We start from the raw sequence: 27,379 nt of genomic DNA on the forward strand, positions 1-27,379 counted from the left end.
TACACTAGGGAGTCCTTATCTAAGACATCATTAAATACAACTGACACTGTAGGTACCACTAGCACAATAGGGATTGTTTGGCTCATAGGATCACCTGATTTTAGATTATTTTATCTTAGTCTGCTCTTTATGTACAAGTTTCACAGTGGTCAAATGGCGAAGAAAGTGGGTTTGATCCAGAGACAGGTCAGAACAAAAAGTCACAAATTTGATGCTTAGAAGATACATATATACTGCATATAAGAGTAAAACCACAAGTCAGATTGAAGTCAAAATAATATGACCAGATTAGATGAAGTGTCTTACTGTGTACTGTTAACTTTTGAGCCTAAGCATGTTACAAATAAGGACCTGAACTTCAGCTCCGTAAAAGCTAGGTTGGATAAATCATTGTTAGTCTATTGTTCAGTGGCAAATATTTCATGCATATTTGAAACAACATATTCAGATTAAATTAACATGGTCTTTCTAGGAATAAGGATGGAAAGATAGCCCTGTGGGCATTTAATCCATCACTCCTTCTATAGATAAATTACAATTATCATTAATGATCAGGAATCCTTTATTCTAATATGACATGCTGCTTGAGCTTTGTAAACAACATCGTGATAAATTCCTCCGATATATATCTATATTAAGCACACTAACAGATGCACAGATTTATGGCCCTTACAGTTTATCTTCCCTCATGTAAATCAACATGTAAAAACAGTGTTGGTTTTCCTATGTAAAAATTGAAATTTTAAAAAAACCTACTAAAAACTAAAAACAGTTGTTTACAAAAAGAAAGTAATGCTTTAGAGCTTGGACAATGTTTGGAATTAAAATAAGATATATTTCTGTGAAATTCCATGAATGATTTTGGCACATTATTAAACATGATATTGTACAAATGAAAAGTCTAAAGCTGAAGTTCCATTCATTACTTGTACCCTAATATCTCATTTAAATGGGAGTTTTTCAGGTAGGTGTTGTTCTCATTTTTAATTCCATAACAGCCACACAAAGTTAGGTGGTTATAATAATTGAAAGTAATATACTTTGGAATAGTTATGCCCTTGCAAAAAAAAACAACATTGTGTATTGAACATAAGTTGTAGTGAAAGGATTATATGATGGAAATAGAATAATAAATAAAAGAATGGGATAGTTAATATGACCAGTCAATTTTGTATTCTTTTTATTGCCTTTAAGAATACTAGTACTGTAAACAGATTCTAGATACTTGACTGATATAAATCAGTTGATGTCATTCATACAAAATTTCCAGCACAGAAAGCAAGCACTCGAGAACAACTTCAAATTCAGCAATCATAAACGTTATTAGATTTCAAACCAAGGAATGAACAATTTTGTTTAACTGTATCTTTTTTTAGCTCCATTATAACTTGAATGAGTAATTGTAGTGTTTCATAATTTACTCTAAACCGTTGCCTTTTATTGAGACTGGTGATATGACATGACTGTCAGAAATCTCATTACATTTGGGAATGAAACAATAATTTTGTCAATATGGAGAAAACAAATTTGATCAGAACCACAATCAGTAACAAGAGATTTAGTAAATGCTTTATGGTTTACAGCTGATGTAATGAGAGTTTCTCAGAAATAATAATGCCATCAGAGAAATGTGAATGAAAGCCATTGATGATCAAACTTCCATCTGTTGATATTGGATAACTAATAACTGTTGTGATGTCTTTGTTTTGTTGGTTTGTTGTCTATTTGAAATATGTCATATAATTTCTTTTATTCATATTTTATCTTTAAAAATTGGAAGCAATTCCTACTGTCCTACAATAAAATTTTGAATATAACTTTTTCTCTTTCAATGATGAATATTTTTCAATCATTTTAAAACATAGTATATTACAGCACAGAGTTTTCCTACAGAAGTATACCATTCTGTAAAACAAACTTTTTTTACATGAAAATAAAAAAAATCTTAAATTATGGTTATTTTTTTTAACTTTTCACACAGTATTGCCTTAAACAACAATCAGCAACATACTTTACTAAAAGCCCGTCCATTCCACCCATTATTACAACTTCCTAAAACCTTTGAACAGGAAGCAATCAAGACTTCACCAAGTATCTGGTCAATGAATACTTAGTTTGTGGGATCTTACTTAGCATCATACATAGAGAGATTCCAATTTATTATTTTTGCCCAAAGATAATTCTCCTTAGTTTTCTTAATTTAGTCAAATTGTCATCAGGCAAAAATATGTCAGATAAAATGTTTCTTTATCAACTGGCTACAGAATAGTTAAACAGGCTTCAGAAAATGTGTGTCTATGACAGTTTTAGCTCGAGGTTAATTATAAATTCACATCAGGAATTTAGTTAGAGTCTACAGATAACTAACAGTATTAGCTGGATATTTTTTTTATTATCAGAGATGTACTGCTATTAAAATAGATACAAATAGATAATTCCATTTTATCTACATACCTACATAAAATGCCCTTCTCAAGTATGACATGGCTGATTTAATTTCTGCTCTAAATTAACAAAACCATAAAACAACACTTACATTAAATGATTGTATGATTTGAGTGCAGGAAATAATTACGGCACAAGAAAGTACCTTATTTGTCTGCTTACATATATCTTCATTTACCGAGCCAACAAAAAAGGTAAATTTGTCATATCTATACCTTTCATAGCTTGCTATGCAGTATGGGTATTACTCATTGTTGAAGGCTATACAGAAACCTATAGTTGTTAACTTTCTACATAATTTAATCTCTGGTTGAGAGTTCAGTCTCATGCAATCATTGATTTTTATTCAACATCTTCCTTTTTTCAAAAAGGGTATTTCTATACGGAATTTTTGGAAGATTTCTGGCATGTAACTAAATTGTAAATCATATCCTGCCGATCATTTTTGGAATTAACAAGGACAATAACAACTTTTTTATGACAATTTTGATGTGAAGTACCAGTAAATAGATCTCAATATTATGAACATGTCTGTTCTGCCTTCAACAATGAGAAAAACTAAAAAACCAGACATGATAAATGTGAACCAATTCAAATGACAAAACCTAAGGAAACTGATTTATGCTAATACAATGAACCACATCATTTAACGACCCAGACCTGAATTATTGGTGTAACAGTTATAGAAATTGGACAAATCAGAAGAAAACAGCTAGACTTATCTAAACGACAAGAAGCACAAAAGCAACACACAATAAAACAAAAGACATAAATCACTATTCTAAGAGACAACCAGTTACTGAACATGATGATTTGAGGCTTATAGCAACATACAAATAAATCATGTTTTACCAGACTTAAAATATCAATCAGTACACAACCAATGGTACTAGCGATAAGATGTCATAAACAGCCTGAGAAAAGCACGAACTTAAGCAATGCAAAACACATAAAGCCAATAAGTGTGCAATACATGTTTAAATAAGTTTTTTTTCTAATAAAATGTTAGAAAGTGCAACATAGATTCTCATATTACATGGAATTTTAAAATCATATTTTCATCTGAACCTACTAAACATTTCTTACTCTAGATTTATTCCATTACATCATAGTGAAACAAATGATACCTTTTATCACATCTCTTACTATGCAGTTTGAGTGTTCTATCTTTTTGTCAGAATTGTTTGTTTAACTCCTCTTTCCATAAGTTGATTAATGCTAATCAAAATGACCAAAAAATAAGTTACCACAAGGATTCTAGTAGAACTTGGCTTGCTTAAAGAGATAGAAAAATATATTCTCTCAAATATTGAATTGTTACTTAATGATTGAATATTAAGCAGTAGAATCCATAGGAGATATATCAGATTTACTGACAAAGGATACCCTACTGACCACTTCATTATGTGATTTATGTGAGACCTTCTATAGAGTACACTATGTCTTTAGGGATATGAAAATTGAGGAAAATCTTTTAAAAAAATGATCAAGCAATTATGTGCAAGGTCAGAACTTGGTCAGCAAAGTTTAAGACATTATCTCCTGAATACTTGACAATACAATTTACTTCTACCTAAATGTACACCATGAATTTTATAGTAGTGATTGAGCTCACAAAATCAAAATCGTAACCATTTTAAGCTAACTTATTTAATCTTTTTTAAAAGCATCCTCCAAGTCTACATTTACTCAGTAATCCATCAGAAACAGATATATATTGTTGTAAAATCAGGCCCTTTATGGGTTCTTGATTACATTAATAAAATTCTTATCTTTTTTAACTATGAAGACTGACTTAACTAATTCCTTAAAACCAATCCCAGTTCTATTAAATATTTGCTAATAATAATTTAATTTTGGATGTAACGGGTCTTCTGATTGGCTGACGTTATTTTTTTTATCTGCCCTTAGACATAATTTAGTCATGTGACCGTGATGTCATCAACATTTTTTCATTGTTTTCTCCGGTTTAAAATGGAATTTAGAATTAAATTATAAGAAGTAACTGTAATATTTTTTCTGATTTGAAATAACATAAACTAGAGGGTCCAAGGACCCTGTGTCGCTCACCTGATATTTTTATTTACAATTGTTGCATGATAAATGCAACTGTTGTCCTGTTGTTTAGTTTCAGAGATATAATACTAAAGAGTGCATTTGAAACCTATGTTTTATTTCAGCCATGTGGGCAGGCAGGGTCATCATACACAGTGGTCCCTGAATATCCTAGTGGTGATTTAAACCAAGTTTGTTTAAATCCGACAGTTGTTCAGGGGAGAATTTTTGTAAAATTTATCTAACAAGAAATGCAAAGTAATGAGAAAGTTGTGAAGTAGTTTTGTTGTTGCGCAACTCCCCCCCCGCCTTTGCCAAAAAAAACAAAAAGGTAATAAAAAATTATCATATATGGGCAATCTATCCTATAAATGATTTCTGCAAAATTCAGTTGATTGTGCAACGGTTGTATAGCCAGCTGAGGTCGTTAAAAACTCTCTTTCTTTTGTTGTTGCAGATAGATCTTGACCTGATAAACAATTTTACCACATGTCAGATTTGCTCTAAATGCTTTGGTTTTTGAGTGATAAGCCAAAACTGCATTTTACCCCTATGTTCTATTTTTAGCCATGGCGGCCATCTTGGTTGGTTGGCCGGGTCATCGGACACAATTTTTAAACTAGATACCCTAATAATGATTTTGGCCATGTTTGGTTAAATCTGGTCCAGTAGTTTCAGAGGAGAAGATTTTTGTAAAAGATAACTAAGATCTACAAAAAATGGTTAAAAATTGACTATAAAGGGCAATAACTCCTAAAGGGGTCAATAGACCATTTTGGTCATGTTGACTTATTTGTAGATCATACTTAACTGAACATTTTTGCTGTTTACAGTTTATCTCTATCTATAATAATATTCAAGATAATAACCAAAAACAGCAAAATTTCCTTAAAATTAGCAATTCAGGGGCAGCAACCTATCAACGAGTTGTCCGATACATCTCAAAATTTCAGGGCAGATAGATCTTGACCTGATACACAATTTTACTACATGTCAGATTTGCTCTATATGCGGTTTTTGAGTGATAAGCCAAAAACTGCATTTTACCCCTATGTTCTATTTTTAGCCATGGCAGCCATCTTGGTTGGTTGGCCGGATCACCGGACACAATTTTTAAACTAGATACCCGAATGATGATTGTGGCCAAGTTTGGTTTAATTTGGCCCAGTAGTTTCAGAGGAGAAGATTTTTGTAAAAGATAATTAAGATTTACGAAAAATGGTTAAAAATTGACTATAAAGGGCAATAACTTCTAAAGGGGTCAACAGACCATTTTGGTCATGTTGACTTATTTGTAGATCTTACTTTGCTGAACATTTTTGCTGTTTACAGTTTATCTATATCTATAATGATATTCAAGATAATAACGAAAAACAGCAAAATTTTCTCAAAATTACCAATTCAGGGGCAGCAACCTATAAATGGGTTGTTCGATTCATCTGAAAATTTCAGGGCAGATAGATCTTGACCTGATAAACAATTTTACCCCATGTCAGATTTGCTCTAAATGCTTTGGTTTTTGAGTTATAAGCCAAAAACTGCATTTTACCCCTATGTTCTATTTTTAGCCATGGCGGCCATCTTGGTTGGTTGGCCGTGTCACCGGACACAATTTTTAAACTAGATACCCTAATAATGATTTTGGCCATGTTTGGTTAAATTTGGCCCAGCAGTTTCAGAGGAGAAGATTTTTGTAAAAGTTAACGACGACGGACGCAGGACGACGACGGACGACGACGGACGACGACGGACGCCGGACGCCAAGTGATGAGAAAAGCTCACTTGGCCCTTCGGGCCAGGTGAGCTAAAAATGTGGTGCACACTTAAAAAATAACCCACTATGCGGGTTATTCAGTGTGCACCACATTTTTGATGTTATTTCTCAATAGACAGAAAAAATATTACAGTCATTCCTTAAATAATTTAAAATCTGATACAAACTCCCTCTCTCTCCTGTAGGCCTAATTTTAAAAGCAGTTATTTATCAAAACTTAGAAAGGTCAAGCTCATACATTTTTATCAATTCAAAAAAAACTGAAATAATATTTCAATATCATGCAGACTTGCTGCTTTATCTTAACTACTCAGAGATTTCAACTATTAAACGCCTGAGTTAGAGTGATGTACATAGAAACTTAAATTTAGACATATTTATGACTATTTTCTATGATACCATGTCTTTTGATCTGTTAAAATAATATTTCCTGGTAAATAAAATGAATAAACCCAGTAAATAAAGAAGTAATTTTAAAACAAAGTTTAACTATTGGTAGTTAAATTAAGGGGGTACAGAACACCTAAGAAAAGATAACTCTTACTCATAGTCTGATTCATTGCTACGTTTTAAAATTATGTGCAATATGTAAGCTTTTAAAAGATCATGATTAGAATGTTTACATTATTGCTAAGACCAGCTGTACACCCTTTGTTATTCTTTTAATCTTTTAATTCATTTAAAGTTACCTACTCATTTTCAATAAATGAATCTTCAATGAGACATAATAGGGAAATTTCAAAGTGAAATAAATTTACCAAAAGAAAACCAGGACGTTAGAAAAGGAGGGAAACAGAAAGAGAAAGTACCATAACATGCATTTAACTGTTTTCGTTTTTTACTTGGCAATGCCTAGGTCTTAAATAAAATGAAATAAAGTACAAAAAGTCAAAAGTCTAAGGATGCTACCATTTGATTTGAGGGGGGAGGGCTAGGATTTAAAATTTTGTCCTGCAAGTTGTAATCATCATTATTGTCCTGCATTTTATCTTTTTCTTTTACGGACCTGCAATTTTCATTAGTTTACTAAAATTGTTTTCATAAATTGTCATCCTGCTTGTTATGCCAAATTACTGATCCTGCCTTTGTTTGTTCAAAAGCCTGTTTGGCCTTTTTTCAAATTTCATCCAAGCCCCCCCCCCCCCCCCCCCCCCCCCCCCCCCCTCCTCAAATGAGGGTGGATAGGACCTTTATCGGGACTCCGGGATCGAGTGTTTTTAAGGTCAGGATTTAGGGATTGACCCTTTCGAGATCCGGAAATTCTTTTTTCGAATTTCGGGATGTCAGGATTTCTGGACCTCTGGATTTCGTTTTTTAAGCTGGGATTTCGGGATCAGGACCCCTCCTACCTCAAATGGTAGCTCCCTCCGACAATAAAATTTTAACAAAATAAATAAGAATCCCTGGACAATTACACAATGCTTATGTTTGTAGATCTTCTTATCAAATTGATTAAATCAAAACTGAATTGACTCCACAATAATTTTTTTTTTAACAAAACATGAGGTTTGATTTTTAAGGAAATACACTATGGCCTTAGTAATACATGCAGTAATGTAAAAAAGATTTCGAATAATATATAATTTTATAATTGCTGTCATATTTTTTAAAGTGCAATTGAATATTTATTGCATGATTTATATTCATGTAAAAAGTTAGAAGATACCCAGAGGAATACTCAACCACCAGTGCATCATTTACATGTCACGGAACAAGGCAAAAAGAAGGGAAAAAACATCCTTTTCAGTCCAAAAAACACTTCACATATTTTTGCTTTCTTAATTCATCTGAATAAAAAAAACTATATCTTTCTACTATCTTTTTCCAACCTTTATCCTGACAGGTGTAGAAAATTAACGGGTGTCTTCTATTCCGTCCGCAATTTTAGGGAAAGTAAAGGATATATTTAGAATCATAGTTGAAACTGAAACTACACATTATTATGATATAAATAGAACATGTCATTTTCGCTTTATCAAATTTAAATTTCGAAGGGATAGAAAAATTTGTTATTTTCTTTTGTTGTGCATTTGTCATGTTAACTTGTGTATCTTTCCGAATTTTTTTTTATCAAATGCAATTTTGAAATAAATATAAAGAAAGAAAGTGTGGTGTTATTGCAAGTGACAAGTGAAAATGTTTCTTCTCAAGTCTCAATTCAAGATTATTACTGTCTGAATAGAGTTATCATTCTCTATAATAATAAGGGGCCCAAAAAATAATGTGAAACTTGTAACTGCCGTGCTATTAACTAAAAACCAGTTGTATCTAATTTTCATAACCTCTGATCTGCAGAAATACTAAAAACATTCTATGTTTAACGAACTTAATTTAACAGTATAAGGATGTCAGCTCTATTTCATCTCTTATGAGCCGTGGTTCTTTGCACCAATGGTTTTGTCGTTAAGTTTTGAATTGTATATTTTTGAATCTGGCCAAAAGACCAATAAATTGAAAATCTTGATCATGTAAAGCATCTGCCAACTTTAAAGCTTTTCCCTATGAATCGTGTGTACTTTTGGCGTGTCATGCTTTTAATTTCAACAGCTCGTATCTCAAATGAAAAATCAGTTCCATCCTTTTTTTGCCCCTGCAACTGAAAGTCGGGGGGAGGGTTATTGTTTTACCCCTGTCCGTCTGTCCTTCCGTCCGTCCCATTATTGCTATATAGTTATTTGGAATAACTCCTCCTACTGCTTGATTTCTAGGAAGTTTTCACTTTGCTGTCTGTTGAGTAGTTAAGTACGTACGCTGCGCTTCAATAGAAACGATTCCTTTTCAAACAATTTTATGTGACTACATGTCCATTATTTATTCCGTGTGCATTGAATGGGTTGACATGTCATAAAGCTTTCTATATTGTTGTATGGTCGATTAAAGCTTGTGTAAAATGATTTTTTAAAATAAATATGAATTCATACTGACTACATAATAGTCATGGCCCTTACATGTGTTTCTTTTCTTTTCTTGAACCACATTTATCGTCCTTGAGGTCAAAGTTCAAGGTCACATGAAGGTCAAAATTTTAAGAAGGCACACCATCTCATGATGATACATCCACATGCCAAAGATGTAAGGCCTAGGTCAAAAGGCAAAGAAGTTATGGCCTACATGGTTGTGTTTTTCACGGGAAAAAAAACCCATAAAGTTGACCTTGAGGTCACATTTGAAGGTCACACAAAGGTCATCATGATGCAAGACACTTAACCCTGTGATGATACATCAACATGCCAAATAACTAAAGCCTTGTTCTTAAGACGATCAAAAATATGGTCATTATGTACTTTTTGAATAGATTTTGCTCTTATTTAATGAACCAATTTGAGGGTGGGGCGTAATTTAAACTTAAATACCAAAAAATCTAACGGTTGAATTTTAAAATAATTTTGCAAGAACAATCGACTAGTATAGCACTCCAAATGCTTAGTTTTATGAAAAAATTAAACGACACATTTTTTTTCAAAAAAAAAAAATCTTCTTCAAATACTAGAAGCACAGCATTCACTTTTCGGGGCTGATTCTGATACCCCCTATTAAAGTTCTGGCAAAATTTTTAAATCCGGAATAAAAAACTTACAAGGAAGGGGTATCAGTGAACTAATATTCACCTCAGCTATCATTATTAGCTATGCTATTGTCAATTTAGGATTAAATTTTTAAATTTTTAACAAATTCAACCCTATACCCATATTTCAGAAACTTCCAATTTTGGCCGATACTAGTATGTAAAAGATGCCATATTTGAGTTGCCAAATCTTTTAAACCTATGGTTCAAATCTTTTAAAATTTTTACAAGATGTTGAGGTTGGCCTAGTTTATCAATGAAAAAAAAATAAGAAAAATTAAACGACAGGATTTTTTTGGGGTATAGTGTTGGGTACCCCCTTAATACACTTGTATATTATATTTGAATTTGCAAGATTAATATAGGATTAAACACATTTTTTCTAGAGGTTATTGATGTGTAAACCGGGGCTCTTACTCACAAACTCAACATAAAAGTCCGATTGATGTGTAAACCGGGGCGATTAACTCACAAACTGAATAAAAGTCCGAAGGACTTTTATGTTGAGTTTGTGAGTAAGAGCCCCGGTTTACACATCAATAACCTCTAGAAAAAATGTGTTTAATCCTTATAATTCTTCAGCCAAACATAATTTTTGTTGATGGCTACTATATATATTTACCATCAAAAGCACAATGGCAAGTCGTAACTAAGGAGTACGCCGCCATCTTGACTTTCTAAAAACCATAAATGTCCGATAAATACAACGGAATCTTAAATGAAACAGCACCTACCTCAAAAACTTCATTTTAATTAAATTTTATCCGAATTTGAAGCGTACACGTAACGAAATAATCTTTACCTTGAAAATTTCCATTCGTATGACGTCGTGTTTTGCCATGACGTAAATTCGCCAAATCCTTCATGAAATTTCGCGGAATTTTATTAAATTTCATTTTTGTACATTTTCGAAGCTTTAGTGAAATAAATTTATTTCTTTTTTTGTTATATATGCACTAGAATAGTCACAACTGTTATGCAATTCTTTTTTAATCTCAATTTGCTGAAAATCCCGGGATCACTGCAAGCTTGTGTATCGCGCATGAATAGATTACAAAAGTAGTTTCAGAAACATGGTTTATCGAAGTGTAAACTTAGAGAAAAATTCTAATTGACCAATCCAATTCAAGTATTTATAGATATGCAAATCATATAAGAATTATTTTGAAATAAAATATGAAAGTTACAATCCATACTGATAGGTTTACAATTTTACATTAAACATATAATACAACAAATATTTTGAGAAACATTTAAATTACATATTTAGATCATTTATTTGATTAAATAATCTGGATGGTGTTTAGTTTCAGGTTTCTTGTTAGCACAACATTTTTGTTTAACAAGAAAATGTATAAGCTTGACTAATCCTTATACAGACACTGACAACAATCCGACAATGGAGTGTCAAGCAGAAGTAATATTATCTCACAATAAATTGTCCACCAGACTTCTTTTCTCTTAGTAATTAGAGGTTTCAGATTCAAGGAAATTAATCAGTGCAGTCAAGGGAAATTTCAGTTGACAATATCTTTCTTTATTCAAGGGCTATTCAACCTGCAGAGATTATTTCCCTATCATGAATTTCTGGAGCTATTCAATCTCAAGGGACTATTTCCTTGCAGTGTGTCAATTTTTCTGAAGCTTTACAACCTGCAGGGATTATTTCCCTACCAACAGTTAAATTTTCTGGAGCTATTCAATCTCTAGGGACTATTACCTTGCATTGCGTCAATTTTTCTGGGGCTTTACAACCTGCAGGGATTATTTCCCTACCAACAGTTAAATTTTCTGGAGCTATTCAATCTCTAGGGACTATTACCTTGCATTGCTTCAATTTTTCTGGGGCTTTACAACCTGCAGGGATTATTTCCCTACCAACAGTTAAATTTTCTGGAGCTATTCAATCTCTAGGGACTATTACCTTGCATTGCGTCAATTTTTCTGGGGCTTTACAACCTGCAGGGATTATTTCATGATTATTTCAGTTTCTGAGGGTATTTAACTAGCAGGGATTATTTCTTGCAATGAGTAAAGCTTTCTTGGGGTATTCAACCTGAAGGGACCTTTTCTTGCAATAAGTGAAGCTTTCTGGGGTATTCAACCTGGAGGGACTTTTTCTTGCAATGAGTAAAGCTTTCACGGTTATTCAACCTGAAGGGACTTTTTCTTGCAATGAGTGAAGCTTTCTGGGGTATTCAACCTGGAGGGACTTTTTCTTGCAATGAGTGAAGTGCAGTCAAGGGAAATTTCAGTTGACAATATCTTTCTTTATTCAAGGGCTATTCAACCTGCAGAGATTATTTCCCTATCATGAATTTCTGGAGCTATTCAATCTCAAGGGACTATTTCCTTGCAGTGTGTCAATTTTTCTGGGGCTTTACAACCTGCATGGATTATTTCCCTACCAACAGTTAAATTTTCTGGAGCTTTTCAATCTCTAGGGACTATTACCTTGCATTGCGTCAATTTTTCTGGGGCTTTACAACCTGCAGGGATTATTTCCCTACCAACAGTTAAATTTTCTGGAGCTATTCAATCTCTAGGGACTATTACCTTGCAAAGCGTCAATTTTTCTGGGGCTTTACAACCTGCAGGGATTATTTCATGATTATTTCAGTTTCTGAGGGTATTCAACTAGCAGGGATTATTTCTTGCAATGAGTAAAGCTTTCTTGGGGTATTCAACCTGAAGGGACCTTTTCTTGCAATGAGTAAAGCTTTCTGGGGTACTCAACCTGGAGGGACTTTTTCTTGCAAAGAGTGAAGCTTTCTGGGGTATTCAACCTGAAGGGACTTTTTCTTGCAAAGAGTGAAGCTTTCTGGGGTATTCAACCTGAAGGGACCTTTTCTTGCAATGAGTGAAGCTTTCTGAGGTATTCAACCTGAAGGGATTTTTTCTTGCAATGAGTAAAGCTTTCTGGGGTATTCAACCTGAAGGGACCTTTTCTTGCAATGAGTGAAGCTTTCTGGGGTATTCAACCTGAAGGGACTTCTTCTTGCAATGAGCCAAGCTTTTGGAGGTACTCAACCTGGAGGGACTTTTTCTTGCAATGAGTAAAGCTTTCTGGGGTATTCAACCTGAAGGGACCTTTTCTTGCAATGAGTAAAGCTTTCTGGGGTACTCAACCTGGAGGGACTTTTTCTTGCAATGAGTAAAGCTTTCTGGGGTATTCAACCTGGAGGGACTTTTTCTTGCAAAGAGTGAAGCTTTCTGGGGTATTCAACCTGAAGGGACCTTTTCTTGCAATGAGTAAAGCTTTCTGGGGTATTCAACCTGGAGGGACTTTTTCTTGCAATGAGTAAAGCTTTCTGGGGTATTCAACCTGAAGGGACCTTTTCTTGCAATGAGTAAAGCTTTCTGGGGTACTCAACCTGGAGGGACTTTTTCTTGCAATGAGTAAAGCTTTCTGGGGTATTCAACCTGGAGGGACTTTTTCTTGCAAAGAGTGAAGCTTTCTGGGGTATTCAACCTGAAGGGACCTTTTCTTGCAATGAGTAAAGCTTTCTGGGGTATTCAACCTGGAGGGATTTTTTCTTGCAATGAGTGAAGCTTTCTGGGGTATTCAACCTGAAGGGACCTTTTCTTGCAATGAGTAAAGCTTTCTGGGGTATTCAACCTGGAGGGACTTTTTCTTGCAATGAGTAAAGCTTTCTGGGGTATTCAACCTGAAGGGACCTTTTCTTGCAATGAGTAAAGCTTTCTGGGGTATTCAACCTGGAGGGACTTTTTCTTGCAATGAGTAAAGCTTTCTGGGGTATTCAACCTGAAGGGACCTTTTCTTGCAATGAGTGAAGCTTTCTGGGGTATTCAACCTGAAGGGACTTCTTCTTGCAATGAGCCAAGCTTTTGGAGGTACTCAACCTGGAGGGACTTTTTCTTGCAATGAGTAAAGCTTTCTGGGGTATTCAACCTGAAGGGACCTTTTCTTGCAATGAGTAAAGCTTTCTGGGGTACTCAACCTGGAGGGACTTTTTCTTGCAATGAGTAAAGCTTTCTGGGGTATTCAACCTGGAGGGACTTTTTCTTGCAAAGAGTGAAGCTTTCTGGGGTATTCAACCTGAAGGGACCTTTTCTTGCAATGAGTAAAGCTTTCTGGGGTATTCAACCTGGAGGGACTTTTTCTTGCAATGAGTAAAGCTTTCTGGGGTATTCAACCTGAAGGGACCTTTTCTTGCAATGAGTAAAGCTTTCTGGGGTACTCAACCTGGAGGGACTTTTTCTTGCAATGAGTAAAGCTTTCTGGGGTATTCAACCTGGAGGGACTTTTTCTTGCAAAGAGTGAAGCTTTCTGGGGTATTCAACCTGAAGGGACCTTTTCTTGCAATGAGTAAAGCTTTCTGGGGTATTCAACCTGGAGGGATTTTTTCTTGCAATGAGTGAAGCTTTCTGGGGTATTCAACCTGAAGGGACCTTTTCTTGCAATGAGTAAAGCTTTCTGGGGTATTCAACCTGGAGGGATTTTTTCTTGCAATGAGTGAAGCTTTCTGGGGTATTCAACCTGAAGGGACCTTTTCTTGCAATGAGTAAAGCTTTCTGGGGTATTCAACCTGGAGGGACTTTTTCTTGCAATGAGTAAAGCTTTCTGGGGTATTCAACCTGAAGGGACCTTTTCTTGCAATGAGTAAAGCTTTCTGGGGTATTCAACCTGGAGGGACTTTTTCTTGCAATGAGTAAAGCTTTCTTGGGTATTCAACCTGGAGGGACTTTTCTTGCAATGACTGAAGCTTTCTGGGGTACTCAACCTGAAGGGACTTTTTCTTGCAATGAGTCAAGCTTTTGGAGGTACTCAACCTGGAGGGACTTTTTCTTGCAATGAGTGAAGCTTTCTGGGGTATTCAACCTGGAGGGACTTTTTCTTGCAATGATTCAAGCTTTTGGAGGTATTCAACCTGGAGGGACTTTTTCTTGCAATGAGCCAAGCTTTTGGAGGTACTCAACCTGGAGGGACTTTTTCTTGCAATGAGTAAAGTTTTCTGGGTTATTCAACCTGAAGGGACTTCTTCTTGCAATGAGCCAAGCTTTTGGAGGTACTCAACCTGGAGGGACTTTTTCTTGCAATGAGTGAAGCTTTTGGAGGTACTCAACCTGGAGGGACTTTTTCTTGCAATGAGTCAAGCTTTTGGAGGTACTCAACCTGGAGGGACTTTTTCTTGCAATGAGTGAAGCTTTCTGGGGTATTCAACCTGGAGGGACTTTTTCTTGCAATGATTCAAGCTTTTGGAGGTATTCAACCTGGAGGGACTTTTTCTTGCAATGAGCCAAGCTTTTGGAGGTACTCAACCTGGAGGGACTTCTTCTTGCAATGAGTGAAGCTTTTGGAGGTACTCAACCTGGAGGGACTTTTTCCATGCAATGTCAGTCAAAGACTTTAAGTAACAGTTAGTACAATACAATATTGCTCACTTATGTCAACTAAACTGAAACTACTGTTTGTTAACCATACAATTGTTTATAAAGCAAATATGAGGTATTGTCAGCTTTTACTCCACTGGGTAATTTTTCAAAAAAAAATTCATGTAGAGTAAAGAGTTGACACGAATGCTTATAATGTCATGTTTACAAAAACGTGTCCTCACAAATAAATGTTGTTTATATTCAATGATATGAATGATTTCTAGTTGACATGATTGTCCCGGATATAATAGCATATAAGTTACAGCTCTGTCTTAATAAATGCTGAGATATTGTTTTTCTATCATCTTAATGAGAACAAATTCAATGACCATCGGAAATGTTTATTTGGATACAGGTGAAAATCTCAAAGTGAACATCTCAAGGTGAACATCCATCACAGTGGAGGTAAAGTGATCAAGAAGATATATTTGAGGGTGCTACGTTTATACCTTTCTTACAATTATCTGCTGGGATTGTCCTAAGTATTGCATTAAAAGTGTTCAAAGAAACTTACAGTATTGTTTTAGTAGGGCCATATTGCTAAAAATTAAACCTCTATTTCAAACATGACTTGATAATCTCACAATAATGCATGTTATGCATATAAAAAAGCTTATTAATTGTGTTTTATACTGGTTTGAATGTTCATTGTAAATTGGTTAAAAGTTGAATTTTAACACTAAAGATAAGGTTATTCAGTATTTCAATGTCAATGATCAGTCGATTAAATGCAATAGGGTAATTATTTTCCAGCTTTAGGTCCTATTATTAACAAATACAGACAATTAAATATCAGGACTATTTCTATTGTTGATTTCTTATAATATTAATATAATACCTTCATTAACTGAGTACTTATGGTAAGTAGTATCAGTCTAGACAAAACAACAGTATAACAAAACAATCATACTTATCGGTAGTATTAGTTTAAACAAAACAATCATAGTCTTTCATCTGCAGTGTTTGATGGAAGCACAAGGGTACTGAGACTTACGGATTCATAGATTGATTGGTGTTTAACCCCATGTTCATAAAAAACAATAATTTAAAAAATAACCATCAGAGAAAGCCACCAAAAAATAATTCTGAAAAATAATTAGAAATTCTAATCCGTATGTAATAACATGGTATAAAATATTGTTTGTACCAATGGTCCATCTGACCTAATGTTAGTTATTAGCAGCCAGTAACAACCAAGAAACAGCAGACTATCTAACCTCTATATAATTACATTGTATAACAGATTGTTTGATAGATCTAAACAATACTAAAGCAATATAAAGGGTCATATATCCTGACATCTTCTTAGTTTAGCCAGTCTAATCGGTATTTCTAAGGATAGGAGGTTAAACCAAGGGTCCGGAAACGGTCATATTTGCCAGTCATGTCCTAAACTGAAACTATAATGTCCTAAACTTTTAATTGGGATTTAGGTCAAATTTTATTTTTCAACAGTAATAATTTCGGTCATTTCGTTGAGATTGACTTTCAAAATCGCCATTTTGAACATATTTTTGTTTTGTTATCTATCGACTTCCTGTAATTAAACTGCCACTCCAATAAAGTGTTATAATCCTGAGGGCCCTCCTAATAACTATATTAATGCCTCTGGGAGCTATTGGCTAATGATTGCTAATTAATCTCTTTACCTGTGTTTTTAATTCACACCTGGCAATTAATCACAAGCTCCAAAGTATTATTATAAAGAAATAAAAATTCCATACCAACTGGCTTCATTATTTAATTACCCAACAGGTCAGACAATTGTCAATTATGATTTAAAATTAAATTAAAACTTGGTTTAATTTACGTAGAATTTTTTTTTTTTAACTTCTAACACACGTGCTTTGTTTACTATGTAATACGCATGCTTGAAATTCTCTTCCACAGATTTAGACAATTAATCGTAAATTTAAAATAATTTCATCCTAAATAAAGCTAGTGCAACTATTTTAATTAATATTCTTGCACTATTAAAGGTAAAATATTAAAAAGCCGATGATTTCCTGTGATTTGGGTAAACAAAACTAATCCCGGAAATGAGTCCGGAATTGTTCATTTTAGTATTGTCGCTTTAAACCAATTAAGAAACAATAGACAATTGGAATGCCTGTAGAAGTTACACTTCCATTAAATAGGGACTTAAACAAAATAGTCTTGGTGCAGTTTTTGGTGACTTTTTCAGAACATTGTAATTGTTTGACACCAAAGGCAGATTTAGGGAGGGGGGGGGGCCTTTTCCAGAAAATTTTGGTTTGTTATATAGGGAATCACTGAAGCGTGACGGAATCACCCTCCTATCCACCCCCCCTTTTAGGCAGTCAGTGGGCCCCCTCTTATGAAAATTTCTAGATCCACCACTGGACACATATTATCAAGCTCTTACTAATAATACTGATTTTTCATAAATTTTAGTAAAAATCTAATTTCGATAGTATTTACACTCTGGTGAAGGTCTGATTGTCCAAGTCACTAACATCAGAAGTCATAGTTTGACTGTACACACTGATGAAGGTTTGATTGTCCAAGTCACTAACATCAGAAGTCATAGTTTGACTGTACACTCTGGTGAAGGTCTGATTGTCCAAGTCACTAACATCAGAAGTCATAGTTTGACTGTACACTCTGATGAAGGTCTGATTGTCCAAGTCACTAACATCAGAAGTCATAGTTTGACTGTTCACTCTGATGAAGGTCTGATTGTCCAAGTCACTAACATCAGAAGTCATAGTTTGACTGTACACTCTGATGAAGGTCTGATTGTCCAAGTCACTAACATCAGAAGTCATAGTTTGACTTACACTCTGATGAAGGTCTGATTGTCCAAGTCACTAACATCAGAAGTCATAGTTTGACTGTACACTCTGGTGAAGGTCTGATTGTCCAAGTCACTAAGATTAGAAGTCATAGTTTGACTGTACACTCTGGTGAAGGTCTGATTGTCCAAGTCACTAACATCAGAAGTCATAGTTTGACTGTACACACTGATGAAGGTCTGATTGTTCAAGTCACTAACATCAGAAGTCATAGTTTGATTGTACACTCTGGTGAAGGTCTGATTGTCCAAGTCACTAACATCAGAAGTCATAGTTTGACTGTACACTCTGATGAAGGTCTGATTGTCCAAGTCACTAAGATTAGAAGTCATAGTTTGACTGTTCACTCTGATGAAGGTCTAATTGTCCAAGTCACTTACATCAGAAGTCTCAGTTTGACTGTTCACTCTGATGAAGGTCTGATTGTCCAAGTCACTAACATCAGAAGTCATAGTTTGACTGTACACTCTGGTGAAGGTCTGATTGTCCAAGTCACTAAGATTAGAAGTCTCAGTTTGACTGTTCACTCTGATGAAGGTCTGATTGTCCAAGTCACTAACATCAGAAGTCATAGTTTGACTGTACACTCTGATGAAAATTTGATTGTCCAAGTCACTGAGATGAGAAGACTCAGTTTCACTGTTCACTCTGCTGAAGGTCTGGTTGTCCAAGTCACTAAGATTAGAAGTCTCAGTTTGACTGCTCACTCTGATGAAGGTCTAATTGTCCAAGTCACTGAGATGAGAAGACTAAGTCTGACTGTAGTCTAAGCACTAACATTTTGTGACATTTGGTCACTATCAGTATTCTAAACAAATCTACATTAGATGTAATAACAACAACATGGGTGTGTCAATACCATATGTTATGTAATATTAAAACAGGGTTTATCATCTCCATTTGATTTATGATTCATAAACATTTATTCTTTTTGAAACCGGATTCAGCATCTATTTCATCATCAACATCTGAATATTAACTCTGAATACCATCAATGTGTGTGTTGACCTTGACAGCATGTAGTTATTGATAATTGACATGTAGCCACCTGTCAGAATCTATCATGCTCGTTTGCACATATGCACATCCTCCTACAGTATGTGTCAATCAACAGCCTTCATTATATATTTTACAGAATAAAACCATTAATATTGTTTGATATCAAACGTTAAGTATGATAACATGAACATATGGTACCAATTTAAGTATGCTGGAAACATGCCTCTGGAATAATCCTCAAATTTTAAAACAAAAAAATAGGCAAAACAAAACAGCTAAATGAAATACCATTCCTAAAATCAGTTTATTGGAAGTTTATTAGAACACAATTGCATCACTGAGGTAGGCGAGAGGACCATAGCATCCTTGTATTTTGGGAACAGCTTTTAGATCATACTGGTCTAAGACTCTATGGAATTTGAAATATATTGTTGTTCCTCAACATTTTTAGAGGAGGAATTATAACCATTGATATCTATTTCTTATTTTTTCATCAATTAAAACAGGGTAAAAATTTGGTCACATTTTACATGTTATAAATGTCAATTACATGCAGACAGTTAACAGTTAGAGATGATTGTGTGATTCCAATTTCCTTATTTGTATATAATGATTGGTAAGACAATTACATTAGCACCACAAACCTTCATCAATTGGAAAATAATATCATTACCCAATTCCCCTTTAAAAGTCTCTGATCCGATTAACCTTCCCTGTCAATTCTTCTTTACTATATAATGACGTCAATTCTAGTCTTAAAAACACTTGTCCAAATGCAACGTTGATTGCATTTGACTTTAAGGATATAAATTGTCACAGGATTGATGCTCAAAGCTGCCCTCTTTCCATAAAATCTACGTCATTTACTTCAAATTACATATTGTGTAGAAGTTTTTCAAGAAGACTGACTTCATTGTTATTCAAGATACTGCCAACCTTGTCTGTTTGTTAGCATTTCTTTTCAATTTTATTTGGAAACCAATTATAAGAGTTTCCAGTGTTATAATAGAGAGCCACTGACAGGATTTTAATGATGGTACATAAAAACTTTCTTCCAATAAATGAAAATGTCATCCAATTTAAAACATCAATGAGAGAGTTTAAAATTTGTATTTGGTCCAAAAACATCAATCGAAACATGCAACAATATATGTTTGGCATTTGCTTTTATTATTACTCAAAATAATATGCAGTATTAATTCTTTTTTAAATTGTCGCCATCAATTAAATATTTCAGTCAATGCCTATTTTCTGAATAAAAGTACTTTTTATTGTGGAGCACAGGAATAGTTTTATGAGAAAAATGATTAACTTAACTTCTACATTATTAGGTCCCGAGGGAGTGTTCAAAGACACTATTACACTTTCTAACTTATGAATACTTCTCTAAAATACTTGTTTTAAAAAAAATAAAAATATATAGAAAATTTGCAATATAATAAATGAAATATTCAGGTTATTTTTTTCACCATTTCTCCTTGTACCCATTCTTTTAAAAACAGACACAGTATATATAAAGGGGCCAATCAAATGTATAAAAGTTAAAGAAAATAAGACAAAACCTTGTACAAAAAGAAAAACACAGATCACAATTATACATGCAAAACTTTACAAATATATGTGACATTATTCCTTCAATGTTCTGGTACATATAAAGTCCACATAGTTTGTGCAAATTTCTGACTTTGTACTAAATTTCTTAGTTCAGTTCCTCAAATGAGAAAAACAGGAATTCCAAATGTCTTTTTAATCACAAATTCAAATAGATTTTACTTCCATTTTTAATCTGTCAAATGTGTATCCCCATGGATGCAGCATATCAAAGGAAATCTGCAGTACATGCACATTTTTAAAGGAGAATTTAAATCTTATCAAACTAAAGTGTAAATCAATAAGATCATTTTTAAATGTCATCTTTGTTTTAGAAACATCTTTGTATTATAAACTTATTCTATAATATATATAATCTTAAATAATATAAATTATATATATAGTTAAAGAGGCATTTAATTTTAGTTCTCAATTTCATGATTCTCAAATTTATGATTTTTTTTTATAGATAACATTAAAATAAGTTTATTTTTCTAATTTCTTCCTTTTCAAAACAAATAACAGAACAAGAATGTGTCCTCAGTACACGAATGCCCCACTCGCACTATCATTTTCTATGTTCAGTGGACCGTGAAATTGGGGTAAAATCTCTAATTTGGCATTAAAATTAGAAAGATCATATCATAGGGAACATGTGTACCAAGTTTGAAGTTGATTGGACTTCAACTTCATCAAAAACTACCTCGACCAAAAACTTTAACCTGAAGCGGGACAGACGGACGGACGGACAGACGGACGGACGGACGGACGAACGAACGAACGGACGAACGAACGGACGAACGCACAGACCAGAAAACATAATGCCCCTCTACTATCGTAGGTGGGGCATAAAAACAAAATAATAAATGAAATTGAATCTTAGTACATCTGACAATTTAAAGCTTTAATTAGAAATCTTGTTCAGATGTTTTCATCCTACAGAAAAACTTACAATCTTACATTGGAGTGCATCAACTTGATCAAGAAAATGTCAATAATTCAAATTAAGTTGGTTTTCCCCCCTTATTCTGATCAATTTACAAAAAAAATAAAATGTAAATTGTCATCAACCATAAACTCTTATTTCAGATGACATCATACATGCAAGATTTGGCAACTGATAGCAACATTATAACAAATCACTTTTATATTTTGACAGATCGGAAAGATAACTGAAATCTTATAGTTTCCTGTGCATGTACTTTGTGTAAGATTTATTGTGTGGTCTTGGTTCTAATATCTTTATGGTTTCCAATGATTACTTTTCTATGATACAAAAGCTCAGGTCAATCTACAACCTTTTACTCATTTTGAACAGAAAATTACTTTTCTTATTACATAACAATATAAATCTTTTAGCCAGTATGTTTTGAGAATTACTATGTTGCTATTTTTCTGTCAGGACAAAACAATCTGACGTAATTGATTCTTTATGTCAAGTCCAACTTTTTATAAGAAAGTTAGTAAAGTGTGTAATTCCAAATCTATCTTTTATCCATAGTAATTACTGATGCTTTATGTTATTCATCACCAATCTGTCTGCATGCAATTCTTACATGAGCAATTAAATCTTAAAATCATTCTCAAACAATAATAAGCATAAAAAAGATACTAAAAATTAATGTGATGTTTGGTGTCAAATGTACAATAGACCATTTTTATGAATACCAACTTTTACTACCAAATGTAAATTTGTTCGATGATATATACTATGCCTTAAGGCATTCAGGTACTTGGGCAGGTAACAGTAACTAAAAGAAGTAAAATCAAGCTTTCAATCGGCGCAATTTGGAGAAACAAATAACTGCTTTATGTTTTCTATAACACAACAAAATCATTGGAAAACTGTTAATTCTTTTATCCAAATTGCAGATTGTAATCTGAACTCAAAGTTAAAAGTTGATAATATGAGAAAGTCTATTGATTTGCTGAATTGAAACATTGTAACGCTTTACACAATTTTTTGTTGAAAATATAAATTTGTTAGATATTTTCCATTTACTAAACATAAAAGTCTTAAAGATTGTGGTTGACACATTTCTTGATCATTTGTTTTGTACAAGGTTACACTCAAAGGATATATTCTTGAGTTTGTGTTTTTGTGACAGAAAAACAATCATGCCTACTTATTCTTTACCTAAAAGTAGCCTAAGGTACAGATTTCAGAGTTTGTCAATTAGGTTTTATTTTACTTTACATTCCCCTCCAGAAAAATTCAACATCAACAAGATAATATAATTATACAGTATCTTAAAATGCTCTAGCATGACACAGTAACAGAATGTAGGTTGGATTATTATTTAATAAGAAATATAAAAAATTCTCCAATTTCATAATTTTTTTAAAAGTAAAGAAGTGAAAATAGGTCAAAAATTGATGAAAACTTTTTTTTATGAAGCCTGAACATGCACATTTTCACTTGAAATCTTATTTATACTAGTTAAATATGAAAATGACAATAGTTATGCAGCACATAAAAGATTTCCTTGCTGTCTTTGTCAATATCTGATTGGTTCTCAATCAGACAAAGCATTATCAAAGCATTATCGTATATTGTCATACAATCATTATACATATTGTCTGAGTAGTCAAGTGTAATTGATTCCGGAGAATAAACACTTTTTTTATTGTCACATTTCCTAACCAGTATATAAAGATCCTCGGAGGAAACAGATGGTTTTCCTACATTAAAACAAAGATCAATTTCTTAGATGAAGATGACATTCTAGTCATGATCATTTCTGAAACCTGACATCAGTTGATGTTTCCAACCTTTTCCCATATTGGTTACTATATTGATCAAGCCTGTACTTTATTTTATTGTGTGTGAAAAATTCACTCACTTGATCATTTCTGCATTAGTTGTTTATAAACTAAGCATTCAAATTTTACTAAGATGAATAGGTACTTATTATTTCATTCATGCAGTTTAAAATGTCTTAATTTTTTACTCAGTCATGTTTAAATAAAATGTAGATGTTTTAATGTAACAAAAATGAGAATCGAAATGGTGAATCTGTTCAAGAGACAACAATACAACCAAAGAGAAGAAAACTGTCAAAGGCCACCAATGGGTCTGCAACGCTGTGAGAAAATCTAGCATCTGGAGGCAGGCCTCAGATACAAAAATTGCTCAACACTTTAATTTTGAAACAATTTGGTGTCTAAAAGTGCATACTTTTCGAGGAAAATTAAGTTGTTGATCATGTTTAGATGTCAAACATGATGCATAAGGAAATGAATTTGTTCTATGTCGTACTATTTGATTATAAAATCATGGATACAAGATAAAACTATATTAAATTTATAAAATCATGGATACAAGATAAAACTATATTAACTTCAATCAAAACCTCATACTACTATTATGTTATGTAACCATTATGTAAAAATCTATTTACTGTGGTAAAAAAAAACACTTTAGTTTGTCTAAAAATTAAGCGTACATACACTTCTGGGAATTTTTTTATTCAGTCAGCCCTTCTAGCTATTACAATTTCAACTGAGTTAACTGGTCAGAACTGGTAGAGATATTATTCACTAATTTATAAACTTTATTCCTCATTAAAAGTTTTTAACAAAGAAAATTTATGAATCTGTATCAAGAGAAAGGCATAACTGGAGATACCAACATAATTTCCACAGATTTGAAGAATTTATAAGGTCCAGGCTGTCAAGTAGCATGTAATTAAAGTCAAATGTAAAAAATCCTTTTTGACGACATTTTATTATATTTTTCAGAAGTCTAAAGTCATTATTTGCTATATACTACCATAGGACTGGATTCACTGTCAGAGACAACTAATTTAAACTTTCAAACCTATAAAGGTTTACTTCTATCTTACCTGTAAAAAAAGTATTGTTTGTGTTGATTTACTCCTGAGTATAGATTTCAATTTTACATATATCACGCTTACAAAGTTTTGATATTATGCTTATAGGTGAAACTATCCAAATGACAAATATGAAGATTTGCTAAAATTATTGTAAAACCTTTATGCTCATATATTGTATTATATGTAGTTGAATACAACAGAAATTGTAGTAAAACCTACTTTTGATGCATCTAGATTTCTATATGACATTGATGTTCCACTAACCTGAATAATAAAAATCCAAGGGAGGTAACTGCTATTCTTCTCACATCATCATTCACATCACTCACCTAAATAATAATATTCTATTACATACCTCACATCATCATTCACATCACTGACCTTAATAATAATATTCTATTACATAGCTCACTTCACATAGAAACAAATTTATAATGATAATAAACTGCTTTTGTAAACATAACAAAATTTAAAAAAATCTGAGTTTGAATGTAAAATTGTCAAAGAAAAACAAAATAATCTTGTTCTTCATTTCTTGGTCAAACAGGCTTGAAGGTACTGACTTTAGACTAGACTTTAACGATATATTTTATAATGCAATTGGTTGTAAAAGACATTCTTTTATCTGCTGTATAGTTTTGGGTAAACTTTTTATATTTGTATTCATAATGAAGATAACCATCAAATTGGAATGTATTATTTACTCTAAAATTTTGCGAAACTGTTGCTAATATAAATGATGCTTAAATACTGTAAATTCAGAAATTATTGCGATGTTTTTATTATTACGAAAAATGCGACAGGGTTATAATTGCAATAATTTAAACTCGCATGTTGAATTTTTTTACGTGAATTAAACAGGATTTTTCTCAAAATCTATAAAACTCAAGTCGCATTTTAGTCTAAAATGACAAACTCTCAATAATAAATGCATGCAATAATTTCTGATTTTACAGTAGTAATAAATGTGTGCCTGTCCATGTCAGTGGTACTTACTGCTACATGTAAAAGTTTTCTGATGGCTTGGTTACTAGCTGAACCACAATACGCCATAGCTACAGTAAACATCCCAGACCATCGGAGGATTGGATCTTTGTCACGACATAGGGACTCTATCAGAGCATCAGCCTCTTCTAAACGTTCGTACATAGTTAAAGAGATGCCAACAGCCAAACCTCGTAATATCTTTTCATGCTGGGTCTCCTTAGCATACTGTAAAAGACAATAATGAATTACTTTAAGTAATTGAATTCAGTTTCATAAAGTTAAGAGTGAGGAAACAAAAATGAGACGGAAGGAAGGACAGAAGGAAGGACAGAAAGACAGAAGTTTAAAGTAACACTGAACTCTAACTGTCCTTGGCATGAGTAACATGACACTGATTTTGGTAAGGTAAAACTGTTTTGTCTTGCTCAGTTTAAGTAACCTGTGCAGTGTTTTGGAAGTGTTTCATGGACAAATATGCTTAATCTCTTCAGGCCCCCCCTTTTTGGGAAAAAATTTGGTTGCTTATAAAGGGAATCACTGAAGCGTGACTGGAGCGGGCCCCCTCTTAGGTCAGTCAGTGGGCCCCCATTTATGAAAATTTCTGGATCCGCTACTGAGACCAAAATGACACAGACATTAACAACTATAGGTCACCGTACGGCCTTCAACAATGAGCAAAGCCCATACCGTATAGTCAGCTATAAATAGGCCTGAATGCTTCATTTGAACAAACTTTTTTTGATTTATAACTAACTATGGGGTATGGGCTTTGCTCATTGTTGAAGGCTGTACCGTGACCTATAGTTGTTTATTTCTGTGTCCTTGTGGAGAGTTGTCTCATTGGCAATCATACCACATCTTCTTTTTTATATTTTTTGTTCATGACATTTTTGATACATTTTATGATTTGCGAAATAAGTGAAAATAACCCCTAAGTGACAATTTCAAAGTACCCCGTAATTAGATCAATAATTCTGTACTAGACCATTTGACTAGCCATATAAATAAAAAGAAATATAAGCTACAATGAGATATAAATCCAATGACATGAGAAACTGACATCTTTGTCTTTATCTGTAAAATACCATCCTAACCATATGTCAACTTCTATATTTTCCCCGAAGTCTAGCCAATTGTGATTTAGCTTAAAAGCCACTATCAAATACATACTGTCAGTACAAAATTCAGTAAAGAATAAGATAAAGACATCAACTGAAGATGTTTATGACTTGGGACAAACACATAATTATGACTGTAGGGGGGTAGGACTTTATTTTCAGTATTTAAATTCCTTTTGATATTGTCAAACAAAAACCTTCAAATAAAGAAAATGAAGAAATCAGAACAATACCAATACTAGGGTTGGACCTGCTCACTGCATGATATTGATTCAGGTAACATGTTTACTTGAGCATAACTGATCATTCTCAGGCCCAATATCAAAATCATTCACTTCAAAGGAGAACAGAAAAGTTTGACAAAACATCAACCAATTGACAAACTGGAAGTGGCTATATGGTAGATGTCAATATTGCTTACTCACTAAAACTCAACATTATCAAGCTGTAGACCAAATATTAAATCATTCCCTTTCATAGAAGCCAACTTGTTTCTTTCATAGAGTTGGATGGATGGAGTAAGGCAGTTACTAGACCAACTACCTCTTTTAGTGACACAGGTTTAAAATCTTAACACTTGTTTTATAAAATTCATCAAATATATTTGTTATCATATTTTTACAAAAAAAATAATAATAAATTAATTATAAGATATTTTCATTTAATTGCAACCAGTTCTTACTTAATCACAAGATTTATGTGACAAAATGTGTCTATAGAAAACTAGACACGGTGATTTAAGATGTTGTCATCAAGTACAATTCCATAGACACCTGCTCTGTAGGAGGAGTATACAT

At 33.3% G+C, this 27,379-nt stretch overlaps 1 protein-coding gene across 1 annotated transcript in view; it reads right to left on the reverse strand.

Annotated features, from left to right (window-relative positions):
- The window catches only part of LOC139518036 (26S proteasome non-ATPase regulatory subunit 1-like), a 187,524-nt gene that overhangs the window by 115,607 nt on the left and 44,538 nt on the right, over window positions 1-27,379 (reverse strand). The window contains exons 20-21 of the mRNA XM_071309678.1: window positions 25,474-25,689; window positions 24,742-24,806 (exon numbers count right to left, since the gene is read on the reverse strand). Coding sequence (XP_071165779.1) covers window positions 24,742-24,806; window positions 25,474-25,689 — 281 coding nt within the window. The remainder of the gene's footprint in view (window positions 1-24,741; window positions 24,807-25,473; window positions 25,690-27,379) is intronic.

Source organism: Mytilus edulis, chromosome 3, assembly GCF_963676685.1.
Source record: "Mytilus edulis chromosome 3, xbMytEdul2.2, whole genome shotgun sequence".
Lineage (NCBI taxonomy): Eukaryota > Metazoa > Mollusca > Bivalvia > Mytilida > Mytilidae > Mytilus > Mytilus edulis.